Raw genomic sequence first — 16,130 nt, forward strand, 5'->3', positions numbered from 1 at the left:
GGGTGGGGGGGAGCGGAGCACACTGCGCGCGGGGAGGGAGGGAGGGCGGGGGGCGCGAGGACACACAAGAGGCTGGAGCGGGCGCGAGCGCGAGCGCGCGCGAGGCCAGCGGGAGGGGGGAGGTACGAGAGGGACTCTGGCGGGAGGAGGGACGGGGGAGCCACCCAGCAGCTGGAGTCGCCCTAAGCGCGAGACCCCTGAGACGGCCGCTGATTGGCTGACGATGGCGCAGGTGGTGGGCGCGCGGGAGACGGGGCGGCTTCTCTTTCCCCCCTCAAAGATTCCACCCCCCGCCTCCCTCCACCAGCGGCCGTTATTTCGCGCGCACGCGCACAAGCTCGCTGTCGTTGCCGAGCGGGAGTGTAGGGGAGCGCGCGCCGGGGGTACGGATGGGGCGGGGCTAAACTCTAAGCGCGCGCCCGCCTAACGGTTGTCGTCCTCGGACTCTCGCGGTAGCTTTTTGTGTCCTCTCGGCCACCGTCCCTTCCCCCTCCCACTCCAGCGGTTTATTTACAATCCTGCACTGCTTCGTGTTTTCCCAAAGATGGCGCCCAAAGAAGTTAACCCGTAAAGCTTGTGGCCCATCCCAAAAGCAATTATACCGCGGCCCCGCCCTCGCAGTCCCAAGAATCAGGCTGAAGCAACGGAGTGAAAACTGTATTTACAGGACAAGCAATTACACAAGGATTTAAAAAGAAAAAAAAAAAGGCAGAGGGAGGAGGACAGCCGGCAGTCAGGAGGGCCCACAGCGCTGGCCCGCGGCAAGACCCAGGATGTTCGCCTGCAACACAGGAGGGAAAGGGAGACCGGCGTTAGGGCCGGGCAGGGCACAGGCTAGAGGGAGGAGGGGGCCCGAGTCTCGTGAGCTCACCTTCAGGAACGACTCCATCTGTTTCCCGGATATGCCCTCGACGCGTTCCAGGTCCTCCACCTGGCAGGACAGCAGCGATGGGGAAGGGGTCTAGGGAATGCCAGGCTCCCCCCACCCAACTCCATTCCGGGGCTGTCCTCCCTGGGCCATTACCTGGCTGAAGGGCCCGTGGAGCTCTCTCCAGCCCACGATGAGCTGAGCCTTCTTTTGCCCAATGCGCTGCAGGCTGCGCAGATCCCGGGCTGACCCTTCATTCAGCAGATCTAATATTTTTTGGCGCCCATGGGCCAGTAGCTCCGGGCTGATCTGTAGCTCCCAGCAGTCCTCACCCTTCTCCTCCGGCTCTGAGGCATCCAGGGACTCCAGCTATGAGGCAGGAGGAGGTGAGTGACAGAAACAGCAGTAACAGCAGTGGTTTACTGCCGGGTGCTGTTCACCACTCTGGACTCCTCTGCCAAGGATAGGAACCTAACAGCACCTACCTCCCGGCCCTCCCCAGCCTCTTTTTTTCTCCTTCTGTACAGTGTCTGTCCCAAAACCCTTCCCTCTGGTCACTCTCTGGGTTGATTCTCATTTTATCCGACTTGTGAAAGAGTAGAATAGTGTTGCTGTGAAGATCAAATGAGTTAATGAATGTAAAACACATAGTAAGCTCTTAAATCTGGTTCCTCACTTCTAAAAGGAAAGAATAAGCGCTTTCACCCCTAGGAAAACACATAGAAGGTACTCAACAAGTGACACACTCCCGATGTCATCTCAGTTTTTAGGTAGGTCTTTCAGTGTTGTTTCATTTCTTGACTGTTTAGGCTGTTTGCCTAAATGGGCTCTGAAGTTTGTAGAGAGCAGGACCCAGGCTGCACACTGTACCTAGTAAGTAGCTACTGAGAGTAAGAGCCATCACGAAGAAAGGAAAGTAACAGGTGATGGACACCCAACCCACTAAGTACATTCATATTACTGCATTTCATCCTAAATGCCCTGTGAGACATCACTGCATTCAGAGGGTAAGCAACTTGGAAGAGTTGTAAATAGCTGATAAGTGTTCTGACAGGCCATGTAACTCTTTGGCCAGTACTCTTCCCACTAGCGCTCTCTACCCCTTACTTCTCCTGGGTTCTAGGTATAGCCTAAGCCTTCCGCTAGTCTCACCTTTCTCTTCCGGCCTTTCTTCTTCAAGATATGGATCTCGGCATTTGGGTATGCTGCCTGCTCCTGAACTGAAAGCAAGAATTGTGAGCTGGAATCACAGCAGAGGCCACTTTTCAGCCCCCCAGTAGCCACTTGGTTCTTCCATTACTGATTCCCCAGTTCCCCTCCAGCCTGAGTTAATCTTCTTTTGTTCTGTTTCCACACGGCCTTTCTTATACCTGTATTTGAAACTAATCTCAGTTGGTCTTGCATGATAATCAGTCATGCACTGGTCAATCTACCCCATGGTACTAAATGCCCGGGAGCAGTGCACCCAGCTCTTATTTCACATCCTCCTCCCCCTTCCCATGGTGGGAGGACATGAGTGACATGAGGACAGCTGCTCCAAACACCTCCTTCCTTCTAAGATCTCTGTTATCTGGGCCCTCCTGGCCACCAGAGCCAAACTTACTCAGTTGTAGGGGCATCACCACAGCCTTTTTGAGGGGCTTAGCCACTGTGACTGTGCGGCGGGCAAGGGGTCGGAGCATTGTGGGAGAGTAGTTCTCTTTCTCCTTTGGGTCTGCAGCCTCCTGGGCCAGCACCTTGGCTTCCAGTTCTTTTTGCTTCATCTTAAGCCTCTGTTAGAAAGGATCAGGGAGAGATATGACCCAGAACCAACTTTAGGGCAGTAGATTAGGACAGTGAGTGTGCAGGGCTCTGAGGCCTTAAAAGGGCAGGGCGAGGACCAACAGGAGAAATTACCAGGAGACAACTGGAGCCCAATGTAATTAAGGGCTTTCTAATGATCAGGGCTGTCCAGAGGTGGAACAAGCTTCCTTATGAAATACTGAAGGGAAGTTCAAGCAGAGAGTCCTCACTTAATATGAACTGAGTTTTAGGAAATGGCAGTGTCTTGCATTTGTACTTTTACCTGGAATTTTTTTTTTTCTCTCAGCTCCTCACATCTGACCTCAATTATTTTTCAAAGTTCAGCCATGTTAAGGACATTCAAGCAGAAGCTGGAGAACTGAGGGATTCCAGTGTTGGGTGAAAACTGGATGCTGGTCCAGCCTTTCAGTGTCCTTCCCTATCTGAAGATCCTCAGGCTGCTTCTCAAGGCCAGTAGGAATCCCAGCCCCAACCCCCCAACACTTACCTCAATTTCCAGATCCTTCGCCTCCACTGTCTTCATAAGCACCATCCGCTCTCGCCTCGGGGTGCTCAGCAGAGGGGTCCCCTGGCTCCCCTGGGAGCCCAGCAGACGGTCCAAGCTTAGAAGGCGCTCCACCATAGCTGGGTCCATGCTATTTAGCTTCTGTAGGGGGCTGAGCAGACAAAGAGGTTACTCCCCACTTACCTCTTCTCTCATCACCCTCTCCAGCCGCAGATTCCCCTCATCCTGCCTTAACTTGGTGTTTCTGTGATTCCAGAACCCTGGTGTTAACTTGCTAGGCAACCCTGAACAAGTCATCGAGACTCTCTGGGTGCTGTGCCTTCTTCAGGCGAAGGGGGATTGATCTCTACCTGCCCAAGTAACTTCTCAGGGATGCCAGGAGATCAGATGAGAAGAAGCATTTAATGAACACCTGAGTGGCAGGTATTCATGGGGTCTAGGACACCACCCTGCCCTGAAGGCACTCACTGTCTAACAAAGTAAGAGACCGTGATAAGGTGATAGCAAGGGCCAGGTGCCTGTCCATTTGGAGGGGTAGTCGGTGAAAGATTCAGAGGAGGTCATCTTCAGCAGGGCTCTGAAAACTACTGAAGACCTCAAATGCCAAGCCTTTCTCCTGTGAGCAGTAGGAAAGGCCCATTCAAACAGAGTCCTGACTTAATCTGAACATGATAATGTCTAACATTTGTTCCTTCTGTCTGGAATTTTTCCCCTCACACCTGATCTCAATTATCATTCAAAGTCAGTTTGATGCCCCCTTTCCCACGATGCCAGCTTGACTGTATATCTTCTTTCCTACACTGTGAACTAGCTCCTGGAGGACAGAGACTGTCCTGTTCTTTGTGTATAAGTGCCTAGAAGAGCAGGATCAGAAAATATGGGTGAACACAGAAGTCATATCTTCCTTCCCGGCTCTCACAGAACAAGAGGATCCTCCTTCCTTATTGTGCTCTGTACTATCGACCTTGCATGGTATACTGATGTTCTCATCTTGCTTCCTCTACTGAAACTTGAGCTCCCTGAAGGCAGGGTCTGTCTAGGTCTGATGTGCCCGTTCTCCGAGATTACCCAAGATGCCTATCTGACAGAGACCTTGCCTGCTTCACACATAATACAGATGTATGGGTGTGTGTGTTTCTCTGAGTCTGTACACATAGGCGAGGGGACTGCTGACAAATGGCTTAAGGACAAGATTGAGAGATGGGGTTCCAAGTGAACACAAGCACCAGGCACCTTTTTATGTATGCCATCCTTCACTACAATAGTCCCCTGGGGCAGACTGTACACTAATCCTTGGCCGCCTCTAGTCTTAGGACTTATAGAGTTTAGAGAAGCTTTATTTGGGTTAGGGATAGAAAAAGGACAAAGTTCAAACTGCAGCTGGTTCCTTGAAGGGCTAGGTGGCCAGACACGGAAAGCAAGACCACTAAACAGGGGTGACCTGAATATTAGTGCATACTGGGCCATGAGGTGGGGCTATCAGAACCAGGGAGGGAGGCCACACACCTCCCTGGGTTAGAGACGCTTTGTTTGGATTGAGGGTAGAAGCAGGGCAAAGTTAGGACAGCAACTGACTCCATGGAAAGTCACAGAAAGGTTGGACTCTAACATACAGACTGAGTCTCAATGAGACATCTCTCTTCATCTCTTATCTCCTTTGCTTTGCTCTTACCCTTGGGACCTGAAAGACCGGGTCCTCATTACTCCTTGAACCAGAAGCAAAAGTACTCATCCTTGAAACATGGGTGCCAAAATGTGAGATTTTGCTGACTGCCTAAAGGGGTTGGAAAACAGAAAGGCGGGGCTAGGAGCTCAAGGGGGAGCCTCCTTACGGCCCCCAGCTGCAGCGTCAAGGCTGGAGGTTGATCTTAGCACTTCAGTGAATTCAGTAGAGGATTTTGGGTGAATCCAGTGGAAGAACAAGTTTACAGCTCAAGGATCCGACAGGCTAAACCCAATGCTACTCTGCACCCAACCCAGACACAACAGGAAAGGGAATATGCCCAAGACCCCTCCCTCTCTGCTCACCTGAGTTTCTGGGAGGTAGAAGATGGAGCTGCTGGGGGTTCAGGACTCCCAGTCTCCTCTTCCTCAGGGCCTCGGGCTCTCTTTGCTTCTGATGGGCCTAGCAGTTCTTTCTTAGACAGTTTAATAGGTGCCAAGACTAGGGGAAGATGGCAGGGTAGGGGAAAAAGGGGGTGTCAACTTCCATGCTGACGCTTGGTGGACTCAGCAAACTCCCCAGCTGTCCAGACTGGGCCTTTCCACTCCTACCAACCCCAGTCCTCACCATGAAGCTGTAAGCTCTCATTGGTAAAAGGCCGATTGATCACCTCCTTGGACCTGGCTGCAAAGTTGAGTGCAGAGACTGTGTCTAGGTAGAAGCGTCTCTCAGGGGCAATGTTGGCGATCAGGATGCTGTGGGCCGAGCCACCCAGAGAGTCCTAAGGGACGGGGATGGGGCAGGGTGGGTGGGTCAGAAGCCCCACCTTCCCCTTATCTGACTGCTGTTCCCCAACACCCCAGGAGGCCTAAGAACCTCCTTCTCCAGCTCCTTTTACCCGAGATGGGAGGCCTGACCTGCAACAGGCGAGTAAGCTTGCTGTCCCGGTAGGGCACCCGAGGGAGGCCCTGGTTCAGCGCATCGACCACCTTGCCCAGTACAAAGAGGGAGGTGTTGATGGCTCCACTCTCCTTCAGCCGCAGGCCCTTGTTGCCTGTGCGCCGGTTGTCCTCTGAGCCAGCCAAGTCAATCAGGTAGAGTTTTCCCTCCCGCTGGCGAAATGGGGCCAAACGTTCCCGCTGATCCACCTGGGGGTAAGAGCAAGGGCTCCAGTTTAGCTCAGGCTCCAGGGGCTTCCCTGGTCCTCAAGCCTGTCAGTGGGCCTCACCTTAACCAGGAGCACAGCGTGACTGCGGGAGGAGCGCTGGTTGAGCCTGGTGGCTCCTACTGTCCGATTTCGACTGGCTGGCAGGAAATGCCGCTCAAAATCAGCAAAGCTAGTGATGGGCTTCTGCGTGAGGCCCGGAATCAGGATGTTTCCTCGGCAGTCTTCTCGGATCACCAGGTCTCCTGATGAAGGTTCCAAGAGGTCTAATACCTGTTTGAGCAGTGGGAGGTAGGGCCAATCCTCCAGTTACAGGCTGCTTACTTCCTGGCTATCGGGCTCCTTTTCTCTGCTGATTCTCAGAGTTGTGCCATCCACTACCCCAACCTCTGTCTTTCCAGGTCTTACGCCTTCTTGCTCGAGCAGAGCTTCATGTTCCAGAACTGGGTCTGATTTTGACCCTTTGTCTCTTCCCTCCCCGATAAGAAAGGGGCCTCACCTTTTCCTGGTAGATCTCTAAATAGGACATAGTGACAGAGAGGGCCCATGGTCGGCCCTCAGCGCTCTCCTCCCTTGTGAGCTGTAGGAGGTCCATGAGAGCCCGGGGAATCACCCCAGGTTGCTCTGGGCTGCCCAGCATTGTGTGCGTCTTCCCTGGAAAAGGAGTGGAAAGAGCTGTGAGAATTTCTTCCCCACTCCCGAGTCCTTTCTGACCCATAGCTGTTCTGTATCTGGCTTCCTCACCTGCTCCTGTGGGCCCATAGGCAAGCACACTGGCATTCTGCCCTTCCAACAGGTGCCTTAGGATGGGCTGCACTGATCCTGCATAGATGTCCTGCTGAGAGCTCCTCTCCCCATAGAAAGCATCAAACCTGCAGGCAGGAAGAAAGGAGGGGATTAGTGGAGGGTTCCATTCTCGCCCAGACCAAGAGGATAAAACTGGTCTCAGATTTAAGAGTCTCTATCCTTTTTCTTGCACAAAGACCTAAGAAAGCACCCACTGAACACCGTTCCATCCCAGTCTCTGTATTGGCGTAGAAACACAGAGATGAATTTGATGTCCCTGCTCTTGGGAGTTCTGCAGCCTGGTGGCATAGATAGATACCCATACTTTGCTGCAATTCAGGAAACGAAGGTGGGAACGCACAAGGAGGAGTAGCACTCTGCCCGGGGAAGGAGGATTTTGCCAGAGAAGAGAAAGATACTCTATCAAAAATAGCACACAAACAAGACATGGTATGAAAGGGCAGGGTATATCACAGGATATACAGAAAGTAGTATTTGTACACAGTAATGAAGTAAAGAGAGGATGCTGCTTATGACTAGATGAGACTCAACACACCTGTAGTCCATTCACTGCACTCCAGCGGAGAAGCTGTGGCTAAGGCCACAGCAGGGATTAGTATACGTGGAGTGTAGCATGTGTTAGGGGGAATAAGGCTGGAAAGAAACTGAAACCAAATTGTCAAGGGCCGAGAACAGGGTTGGCAAACTTCTTCCATAAAAAGCCAGATAGTAAATATTTGGGGCTCTGTGGACACATGGTTCCTTTCACAACTACTCAACTCTGCCGCTGCAGTCGGGCAGAAAACAGCCACAGATAATATGTAAATAAACGAGTGTGGTTGTGTTCCAATAAAGATTTATTTACAAAAAGATTCTCAGCAGGGCTTCCCTGGTGGCGCAGTGGTTGACAGTCCGCCTGCCGATGCGGGGGACATGGGTTCACGCCCCGGTCTGGGAGGATCCCACATGCCGTGGAGCGGCTGGGCCCGTGAGCCATGGTCGCTGAGCCTGTGCGTCCGGAGCCTGTGCTCCGCAACGGGAGAGGCCACAACAGTGAGAGGCCCGCGTACAGCAAAAAAAAAAAAAAAAGATTCTCGGCAGATTTGACCTGCAGACTGTAGTTTGCCACCCTCTGGCCTAGAATAACAGGCCAAGGAGGCTGAACTTTAAATCTCCAAAGGAATTTTAAAGTAGCTGCCCTTGTGAGTTCTGTCCCCAAACGTAAGTGGTTGTCTCCAACACCACCCAGCTGTAGCCTGGGTTGGCTAGCTGGTCTGTGCTCCCCCAACCCTTCCCACACCTCCCCAAGACCCGAGGTGGGGCTCCCCTGCTTACCTTTGCTGCTCCTTCCCCACTTTGTGCCTATTTCCCCTGTAAGACCATGAACAGTAACTTGTGTCTGATTCAGCCCCCAGTCTTCCCCACAGTATCCTACAGAGAACCTATCACAGTGGGCACCTATGAACATTTTCTGAATGAACAAACGAAGGTGTGGCGAACAAAGCTGTGCTAAGGAAGGAGCAAGGATCCTGAGGAGGAAGGTCTGAGAAACTGTCTGGGCAAGTGACAGTGTGAGCAGGCCTAGGAGAGAGAGGATAGGAGGGAGAGTGGCCTGAACCCTACTGGTATTTGAGAGTCTCCTGGTGGTTCCTCCAGTTGGCAATCTCTAGAGAACAGCTGTCCAGGCCCCGTACACAGGGGGTATCACTTTCTCCAGCTGCTCCATCCACAAATGGCCGCAGTCGCACAGCTACCCTTACTCGAGCTGGAGGTGGGCGCCGGCCAGCTCCCACCTTGCTTAGCCGACAGCGACCGGCTCCTGGAAGAAGACAATTTTTAGGTGTGAAGTATGGTGGTAGCTTTGCTGAGAAGTAAGGGTAGGGGTCTTGGAGGAGGAGGTAGTTAACTGAGCTGACCCCTGAAGGATGAGTAGGGTCACTGCCAAGCATTCCAGGCAGAAAGAAAGGCACGTGCAAAAGCCTGGAGGTGTGAAAGCACGGCCCCCTTGGAGAACTGGTGAGGCAGGAGAACTGTGTGTTCTCTTGGTGATGGCGAGCACAGAAGGGCAGGATGGAAGAAAAAGATGAATCAAATACATGGTCTCAGGCAGAGTGCAGTGGGGCAGGGTGGGGTGGGGTTTGAAGGAGAGAGATTATCTATAGGCTGGGACTGTAAACCAGATTGCGTACTTAGCAAACGTTAACATTTATGAAGCACTGACTACATGCTAGGCACACTTTAATCTCCATGGTGTCACTGAGAGGTAGCTTCTGTTAGTCCCATTTTACCAGTGAAGGCACTCGTAGAGGCACAGCAGCTCTTCCAAGCACCTCAGTGTTTTATGCCTGGAGCCATGCGGCTATTATTTTATCTTGTACCATAATCTACACTGTGTCTTTTTGCTCTTCAGAGGAATAAGCAGAACAAAACCCCAGCATCTTAGTAGACTAGAGACCCCCGTAACCGTGACAACAGAGGCAGGGAAGGAGGCCTGGAGGCTGGGGTCCTGCGGATACCACTGGGAGGGCTGGGGGCCACAGCTCATTTTGGGGGAAGCTCTTTCCACCCTGGCCATGCTGTGGGTGTCCCCAAGCTTGGCCTCAGTTCCTATCCTACTTAGTAAGTAGGTCCAGTGGGGTGTAGACTGTAATGTATACACAAATAACCTGGAAGATCTAGTTAAAATATGAATTTGGCTTCAGTCCCTGGGGAGATGCCTAAGGTTCTGCATTTCTATCAACTCCCAGGTGATGCTGCTACTGCTGGTGGGACACACTTTGATCAGTCAAGGTGTAGCAGACCAGGACCTCATGGGGTTGTTCTAGGATTAAAAGAGTTGACATATGCCCCTATCTAAAATCAGTCAATGAACTGCCTGACCTTTCTGTGCCTTTGTTTCTTACCTGGTTTATTATACATATAAATACATACATACATACATATGCCCACCGCCAACCTGTTAATGATGGTTTTCTCTCAATGGGGGATTATGTGGGTTTATTTTCTGTTACCCAGTTCTGTAATGCTGTAATGTTTGCATTAAAAAATAATAATAATAATGACACTGTGGACATCTTTGGAAGGGATGAGGTTAAGAAGCAGACCCCAGTCCCTTTCTGTCCCAGCTCAGTTTGCAAAGGCGCTAACATGCAATCATCTATGGTAAGATTTCTGTTTAGTTTGCTTCCCATAATTAAATCTAAGTCATTTGGCAGGGGGCTGGGGGGGGGATTATGAATTATTTTTATCATCAGAAAACACAGTTAAGATAAAACTAAAAAAAAAAAGTCTATTTCTGTGAGGATTGAATGGGCTGAAAAAAATCTTATGAGGAGGGTATTTCTCTATTTTATATTGGAGGATACCATGCTGTAACTCACAGCTAACAGCAGAATTCAAACCTAGATCTCATCTCTAAAAATCTGCTTTTAATGAGGATGTCGTATTGCCTCCCTGTGATGTACCAACTGGGTACATGGGAAAGTTCTTGGTAGCTCTGACTCTCTCCTTTTTTGCTGGTGGTAGCAGCTGGTTGTTGGGAACCACAGGCCTCATATAAGGCAAGAGGCTGGCCACACAGAAACAGCAGGACAAAAAGATGGACTAACCCTGGGAAGAACCTTATGCATAAGTAAGTTATACACATAGCAGACAGTCCATTCCAAAAACTGGGCCTCGGACTTCCTTGGTGGTCCAGTGGTTAAGAATCCGCCTTCCAATGCAGCAGACGCAGGTTCGATCCCTGGTTGGGGAACTAAGATCCCACATGCCGCAGGGCAACTAAGCCCGCACGTCACAACTACTGAGCCCGCGTGCTGCAACTACTGAGCCTGTGTGCTGCAACTACTGAGCCCGTGCACTCTAGACCCTGCATGCCACAACAAAAGATTCTGCGTGCCGCAAGGAAGATCCCACATGCCGCAATTAAGACCCAACGCAGCCAAATAAATAAATATTAAAAAAAAACAAAAACTGGGCCTCTGTTCCTTCATCTGACAAATGAAGCTAGTAACACCATTTCTCACTGTAAGGTTTACAAAGCACTTGGCATCTAGTTTTCACTTGACCCTCATGGCAATCCTAAAAGTCAGAAGTAAGTAGAAACCTGCAGATGCACCTGTGCAGATAAGAAAGCTAAGATGCAAAGAGGTTCACTGACTTGTCAAAAATGTGTGCAGGAGCCTCTCCTTTCCTATCTTTCCCAGGGTTTTTTTGGTGAGAACAGAGGAAGATGGCAGATACAGAAGCACTTAAGGAAGTTCAGTGATCAATACAAAGGGAAGGGGAAGTCTGGTGTTGAAGAAAGAGTAGAGACTCTGGCTAGACAGAGCTGAATTTAAATTCCAGCTCTAACACTTATTAGCTTGTGACCCTGGGCAAGTGATTTAACATCCATATGCCCCAGTTTCCTTGTCTATAAAATGGGGTGGGGAGGGCCTTGGAAGAGCTTAATAAGGATTGAAAGAAGTAAAATGTCAACAGAGTAACTAGTACATAGTAAGCAGGTTGGTAATAATTCAAGGTTGGAAAAAATTCAAGGTAAGATGGCCTGGGTTCTAATCCCAGCTCTGCCACTTACAACTAACTAAATAACCTGGGGAAATGATTTTCCATTCCTGTGCCTCAATTTCCACACCTGTAAAAGTGGGAATAAATAAAAATAACTACTCGTTGGGCTGTTAAGGCAATAATAAGGTAATTCATGTAAAAGTGCTTAGCACAGCACTGGTACTTGATAAAAGCTCAGTAAGTGTTTTATTATATATTCATCCATTTTCCAAATGAGGAAACGTCAGTATAGAGAGGTTAGCTAGGTTGCCCATAGTCAACAGCTAGCTAGTGACAGTTTCAGATGAAGGTCTAACTCCAAAGTTCATTATGTGATTCCTCGGGCCTTCTCAGCCCCTTCATCTTTGTATCCCCATGGGCCTTAGAGTCGGAGACAAGTTCCATCTACCAGCTGTATGACCTTGGGAAGGCTTCTTAACCTCTTCAAGCGTTAGTGTTTTTTTTGTTTGTTTTTTGATAGTTACCTTTTTTAAAAAATTAATTATTTATTTTTGGTCGTGTTGGGTCTTCGTTGCTGTGCGCGGGCTTTCTCTAGTTGTGGCGAGCTGGAGCTACTCTTCCTTGCAGTGCGTGGGCTCCTCATTGCGGTGGCTTCTCTTGTTGCGGAGCACAGCCTCTAGGTGCGTGGGCTTCAGTAGTTGTGGTACGTGGGCTCAGTAGTTGTGGCTCAGGGAGCTTAGTTGCTCTGCGGCATGTGGGATCTTCCGGGACCAGGGCTCCAACCCGTGACCCCTGCATTGGCAGGCGGATTCTTAACCACTGAACCACCAGGGAAGCTGAAGCCTTAGTTACTTGTTATAAAAATGACAGTATCTACCCTCATAAGACTGTGAGGAGTCAGAGAAATAATGTACATACAATGTTTAGCACAGTGCTGGCAGTAAGTACTCAGCAACGTAAGCTATTGTTATTGTTATTATTGCACTTTCTCTTGCTACTCACTCCCCTCAAGGCAGCAACTCACTTCTGCCCTCAGCAGGGTCACCAATGACCTCCTTACTGCTAAATACAATAGGCAAGATAGGTCCCCATCCTGTTTGACTTCGCAGCAGTATTCAACACCCTTGATCTGCTTTCCTTTGGGAAACTACTTTTCCCTTAGTTTCCCTGCCACCCACCAGCTCTCTATTCACTCCTTCTCAGTTTCTGCCAGTCTTAAATGTTTTTCCTAAACTCCTTCTATCCTCTTTCCAGATCAGGGTTGCTCAATTTCTGCACTAATGATATTGGGGGCTGGACAATTCTTTGGGGGTGGGACCCCCTGTGCACTGTAGGAAGTGTAGCACATACCCCCCTGTCCCACCAGTGTAACAACCAAAAATGTCTCCAGACATCACAAATGTCCCCACGGGGAACAAAACTGCCCCTAGTTGAGAACCACTACTGACTGACTAATCATGGGCAAGGTCACCTGCTCTCTTGGCTTCAGTTACTGCCTTAAAGCTGATGACTCCTAATTGACACCTCCACACCACAGGCTCTCCTGAACTTCGGATCTGCATTCCCAGCTGTTGCCCTGACACCTCTTCTTACATGGTTCTCAGGTATTTCAAACTCCACCCATCTCAAACTGAATCCTTCCCCATCTCCCTGCAACCCCATCTTCCTTCTATGCTCTCTAATGTAAATAAATGGAACCAATCCCAAAGATGGGAGAGTCTTTCTTAACTCCACCTTCTCTCTCATTTCCCACACCAGTTCTTCATTAACATCTGTCAAGTCTACCTTTTTAAATGAGTCTACTTCTCTCCATCCCCACTGCACAATCTTTGCCAAGGTTGTCTTCATCTCAACAGCCTCCCAGCTGGTCTCCTTGCCTCCAGTCTCATTCTCTTCCAATCATTCTCCCTCCACTTCCTTCCTTGTATTGTAAGCTCTCAGTCATAATGAATTTCCGTCAATCCCTACAACACACCAAGTTCTCTCACACCTTTGGGCCTTTGCATATGCTATTCTCTCTCCCTGGAATATCTTCCTTACCACCTCCTGCCGCCTCCCAAGCAATTGAGGTAAATCCTTACACCTTACTTCCTCTAAAAAAAACCTTCCCTTGTAAAATTACTGCCCAATTAAGGCTCTGTTAGGTGAGCCCATGGCTCTCCATGGGCTCTCCATCCAAGCACTCATCACACTCCACTGTAACTGCATATTTGTCTGTCTTCTCCAAGTAACTGTGAACTCTGCTCACCTTTATATTCCCAATGCCAGGCACAGACTAGGCTCTCAGGGAATATTTGCTGAACAAATTAAGATCTGACTGACTAACATAAAACATTGGCTTGTTCGTTTCCTGTTTTCTTCATAAAAGTGGCCACTGCCATTCTTGCCTCAAAGCTCACAGTCCGGCGGAGGACAGATGGAGAGTCACATGCACACACCTGCCAATGGTCTAGCCCTTTCATCATAAAAGCAACTTCAAGGTTGGGCAAAGCTAGCACTTCTAATTATTTCTCCTAATTTTCCCCTCTCCCACAATTTCCAAGCTTCATTCAACTTAACTCTTCTTTTACTGATGAGGAAATTGAGCCAAAGAGAGCATCTTTGGCCTCTCTTTACATCATAAAAAAGAAATCGATCATTTGGTGGTCTTTTCATCCCACCAAAGCCTGGCAAACTCCTATCCAACCTTTGAAACCCACTTCAAATATCACTTCCTTAATGAAGTCTTCCCAGAATACCCAAGGGTTTACTTCAGCTTCTGCACTCCCTATAGCAGGTTATATATATCTCTCATTGCTTTTCATGTTATAGATTTATATGACTATCTACTGAAAAGATTATAAGCTCCTCTAGGGAAGGGACAATTTTCATTCAAGCATTTTTATGATATCTACTGTGTACCAGACACAGTGGGTCTTAGAAGGGTGAGGGGGTGTTGTGCTCAGACAGCAGGAATATCATGTGCTTGGGCATAATGGTTAAGGGCAGAGGCTCTGGAATCAGACTGCTTGGGTGTGAATTCAGACCCCAATATTTACTAGCTATGTTAACTTGGGCAAGCTTTTTAACCCATCTATGCCTCAGTTTCTTCATCTGTAAAACAGGAACAATAACAGTAAACCACCTCATAGCATTGTGTGGAGATTAAATGATTCATCACCATAAAGTACTTACAACTGTGCCTGGCACCTAGCAAGGGCTCAGCATGTGTTTGACATCCTACTAGATAGCTGTTTCTTCACAGGGGCTGACAAACACTAAGGTCTCAAATAAATTACTATGGTGCCCATTATAATCACTGATCAGAATTCAGTCTACAGGAAGAGAGCAGAACAAGATTCTGAATGTCCTAACAGCCTTTCCAACCCTAAAATAGCGCTGACTGCCAAGGCTAGAGCGTAAGGAGACAAACAGTCCCTTATTTACCTTTTCTGTGATCCCAGCACATCCTATGCTGTCAGCTCACCCAGCTGCAGCCCGTCTGAAACTCTTACCTCTCTCAGGGATCTCCCTGCACCCAAACAACACGTCATACATGAACCCTTCCCCAGACTCGCATCCAGCTCCCTTTTGTCCCTATGGTTAGAGTATTAGCTACTCTTCGCTCGCTTTCTCTTGTAATCTGAGATGGGTCATTGTCCCCATTTTACGAAGAAAACTGAAGCTCACAAGGGAAAAGTGCGCTGGGCTCAAAAGTGCGCCGGAACCAGGTCTCAACCCGGGTCTACTGATCTGCGTCGAGAGCAAGAAACAGTGAGGAGGAAGCAGCCTACGACTCCCATACTCCCAGCACCCCCCCGCCCCCCGCCCCCGCGCTATTCCTGGGTCTCCCGGACAACTCGCGGAGCCGGGACCGGACTCCGACCTATCGCCCCACAAGTCTCCAGACCGCGGCACCCACCCTGCCCGGGCTCGCGTACCCGAGGTCGCCGTCGCCATCTCGCGTCGCCTCCGCGCCGGGACCCCCGCGTCCATCCTACTCCTTCCTTGGGCCCGCCTCTCCATTCGAATTTCCCGCTGCCCCGCCCTCTTTCCCGGGCTCCACCAATCACGGCTACTTGCCGCCGGAAGTCTCAGCTTGTGCCTCGCCCCTATTCCGCCCTCTAGGACTCGCCTCCGGGTCTTGCAAGAAAAAGTTTCCGCCGGAGTAGAATGCATGCGCGCACGTCGGCTACGCGGCCGTTGACGTCCGACTGGCGCTCCCGCGCAAACTCCGGAGCCCGACGCGTTGGCGACAGTGGCCGTCGGGGGAGCTGGTGAGCGCCGCGCGGCACTGGGTTTCTTTTACCTTCTGGGTTTCGAGGCATAGATTTGCGTTAAGTGTAGAGTTTTCGCTTCATTTTTTTACCCCCTCAAATAATTACGAATTTTGGTACGAATCAAGCAGAGGGTGGTCGAAGGCACTTCATCGATTTATCCCAAAATTTCTCTGAACTGAATACAATTTTTGCTATTCTAGTGGCATAATTAGACACATTATAGGAGTAAGGAAGATCTTCGCGGAAATGGGAATATTCCAAACGACTAGTAGTGGTCTTCAGTTTTACAATTTCTTGCTTCAAAAGTTGTTTCTCGCGCTTGTGAGGCGGGAATTGTTTTGTGGGTTTGGGGACTTGCCCTCAGGACAAGTCAACGGTGCTTTAACGTCTGGTCACTAATTTAGGTCAGGCCCAGGCTGGCTGGATTGTGGACAACCACGCTGCACTCACCTCTTGCTGAGCCCACAGCCACTCTGGGATGCAGAGGCCAGGTGACATTTGTGTCCCCTTATGTCGCATGTCTGAGCCGAGGAGACCAGTTCGGATGTTCTTTACTTTGTAACTCAGCACTC

General features: G+C 49.9%; 1 protein-coding gene across 1 annotated transcript; it reads right to left on the reverse strand.

The window, feature by feature from the left end:
- Positions 1-642: 642 nt before the first annotated feature.
- KIF22 (kinesin family member 22) lies at positions 643-15,306 on the reverse strand. Its single transcript, XM_004268678.3, has 14 exons — positions 15,220-15,306; positions 8,414-8,609; positions 6,749-6,876; positions 6,504-6,658; positions 6,068-6,277; positions 5,757-5,987; positions 5,467-5,620; positions 5,205-5,340; positions 3,159-3,327; positions 2,472-2,640; positions 2,021-2,088; positions 1,025-1,237; positions 872-931; positions 643-781 (listed from the first exon to the last, which is right to left on the reverse strand). The coding sequence occupies exons 1-14, from the start codon at positions 15,302-15,304 to the stop codon at positions 734-736; spliced, it is 2,022 nt and encodes a 673-aa protein (XP_004268726.1). The 5' UTR covers positions 15,305-15,306; the 3' UTR covers positions 643-733.
- Between the last annotated feature and the right edge of the window lie 824 nt (positions 15,307-16,130).

This window comes from Orcinus orca, chromosome 16 (assembly GCF_937001465.1).
Source record: "Orcinus orca chromosome 16, mOrcOrc1.1, whole genome shotgun sequence".
In the NCBI taxonomy this organism is placed as follows: Eukaryota; Metazoa; Chordata; class Mammalia; order Artiodactyla; family Delphinidae; genus Orcinus; species Orcinus orca.

Coding starts and splice junctions, on each gene's coding strand:
- KIF22 (XM_004268678.3), bottom strand. CDS start 15,304: ATGGAGAGGCGGGCCCAAGGAAGGAGTAGGATGGACGCGGGGGTCCCG. Junction 2,641..3,158: donor CGAAGGATCTGGAAATTGAG/GTAAGTGTTGGG, acceptor CCTTTCTAACAG/AGGCTTAAGATGAAGCAAAA. Junction 1,238..2,020: donor AGAAAGGCCGGAAGAGAAAG/GTGAGACTAGCG, acceptor CCTGCCTCATAG/CTGGAGTCCCTGGATGCCTC.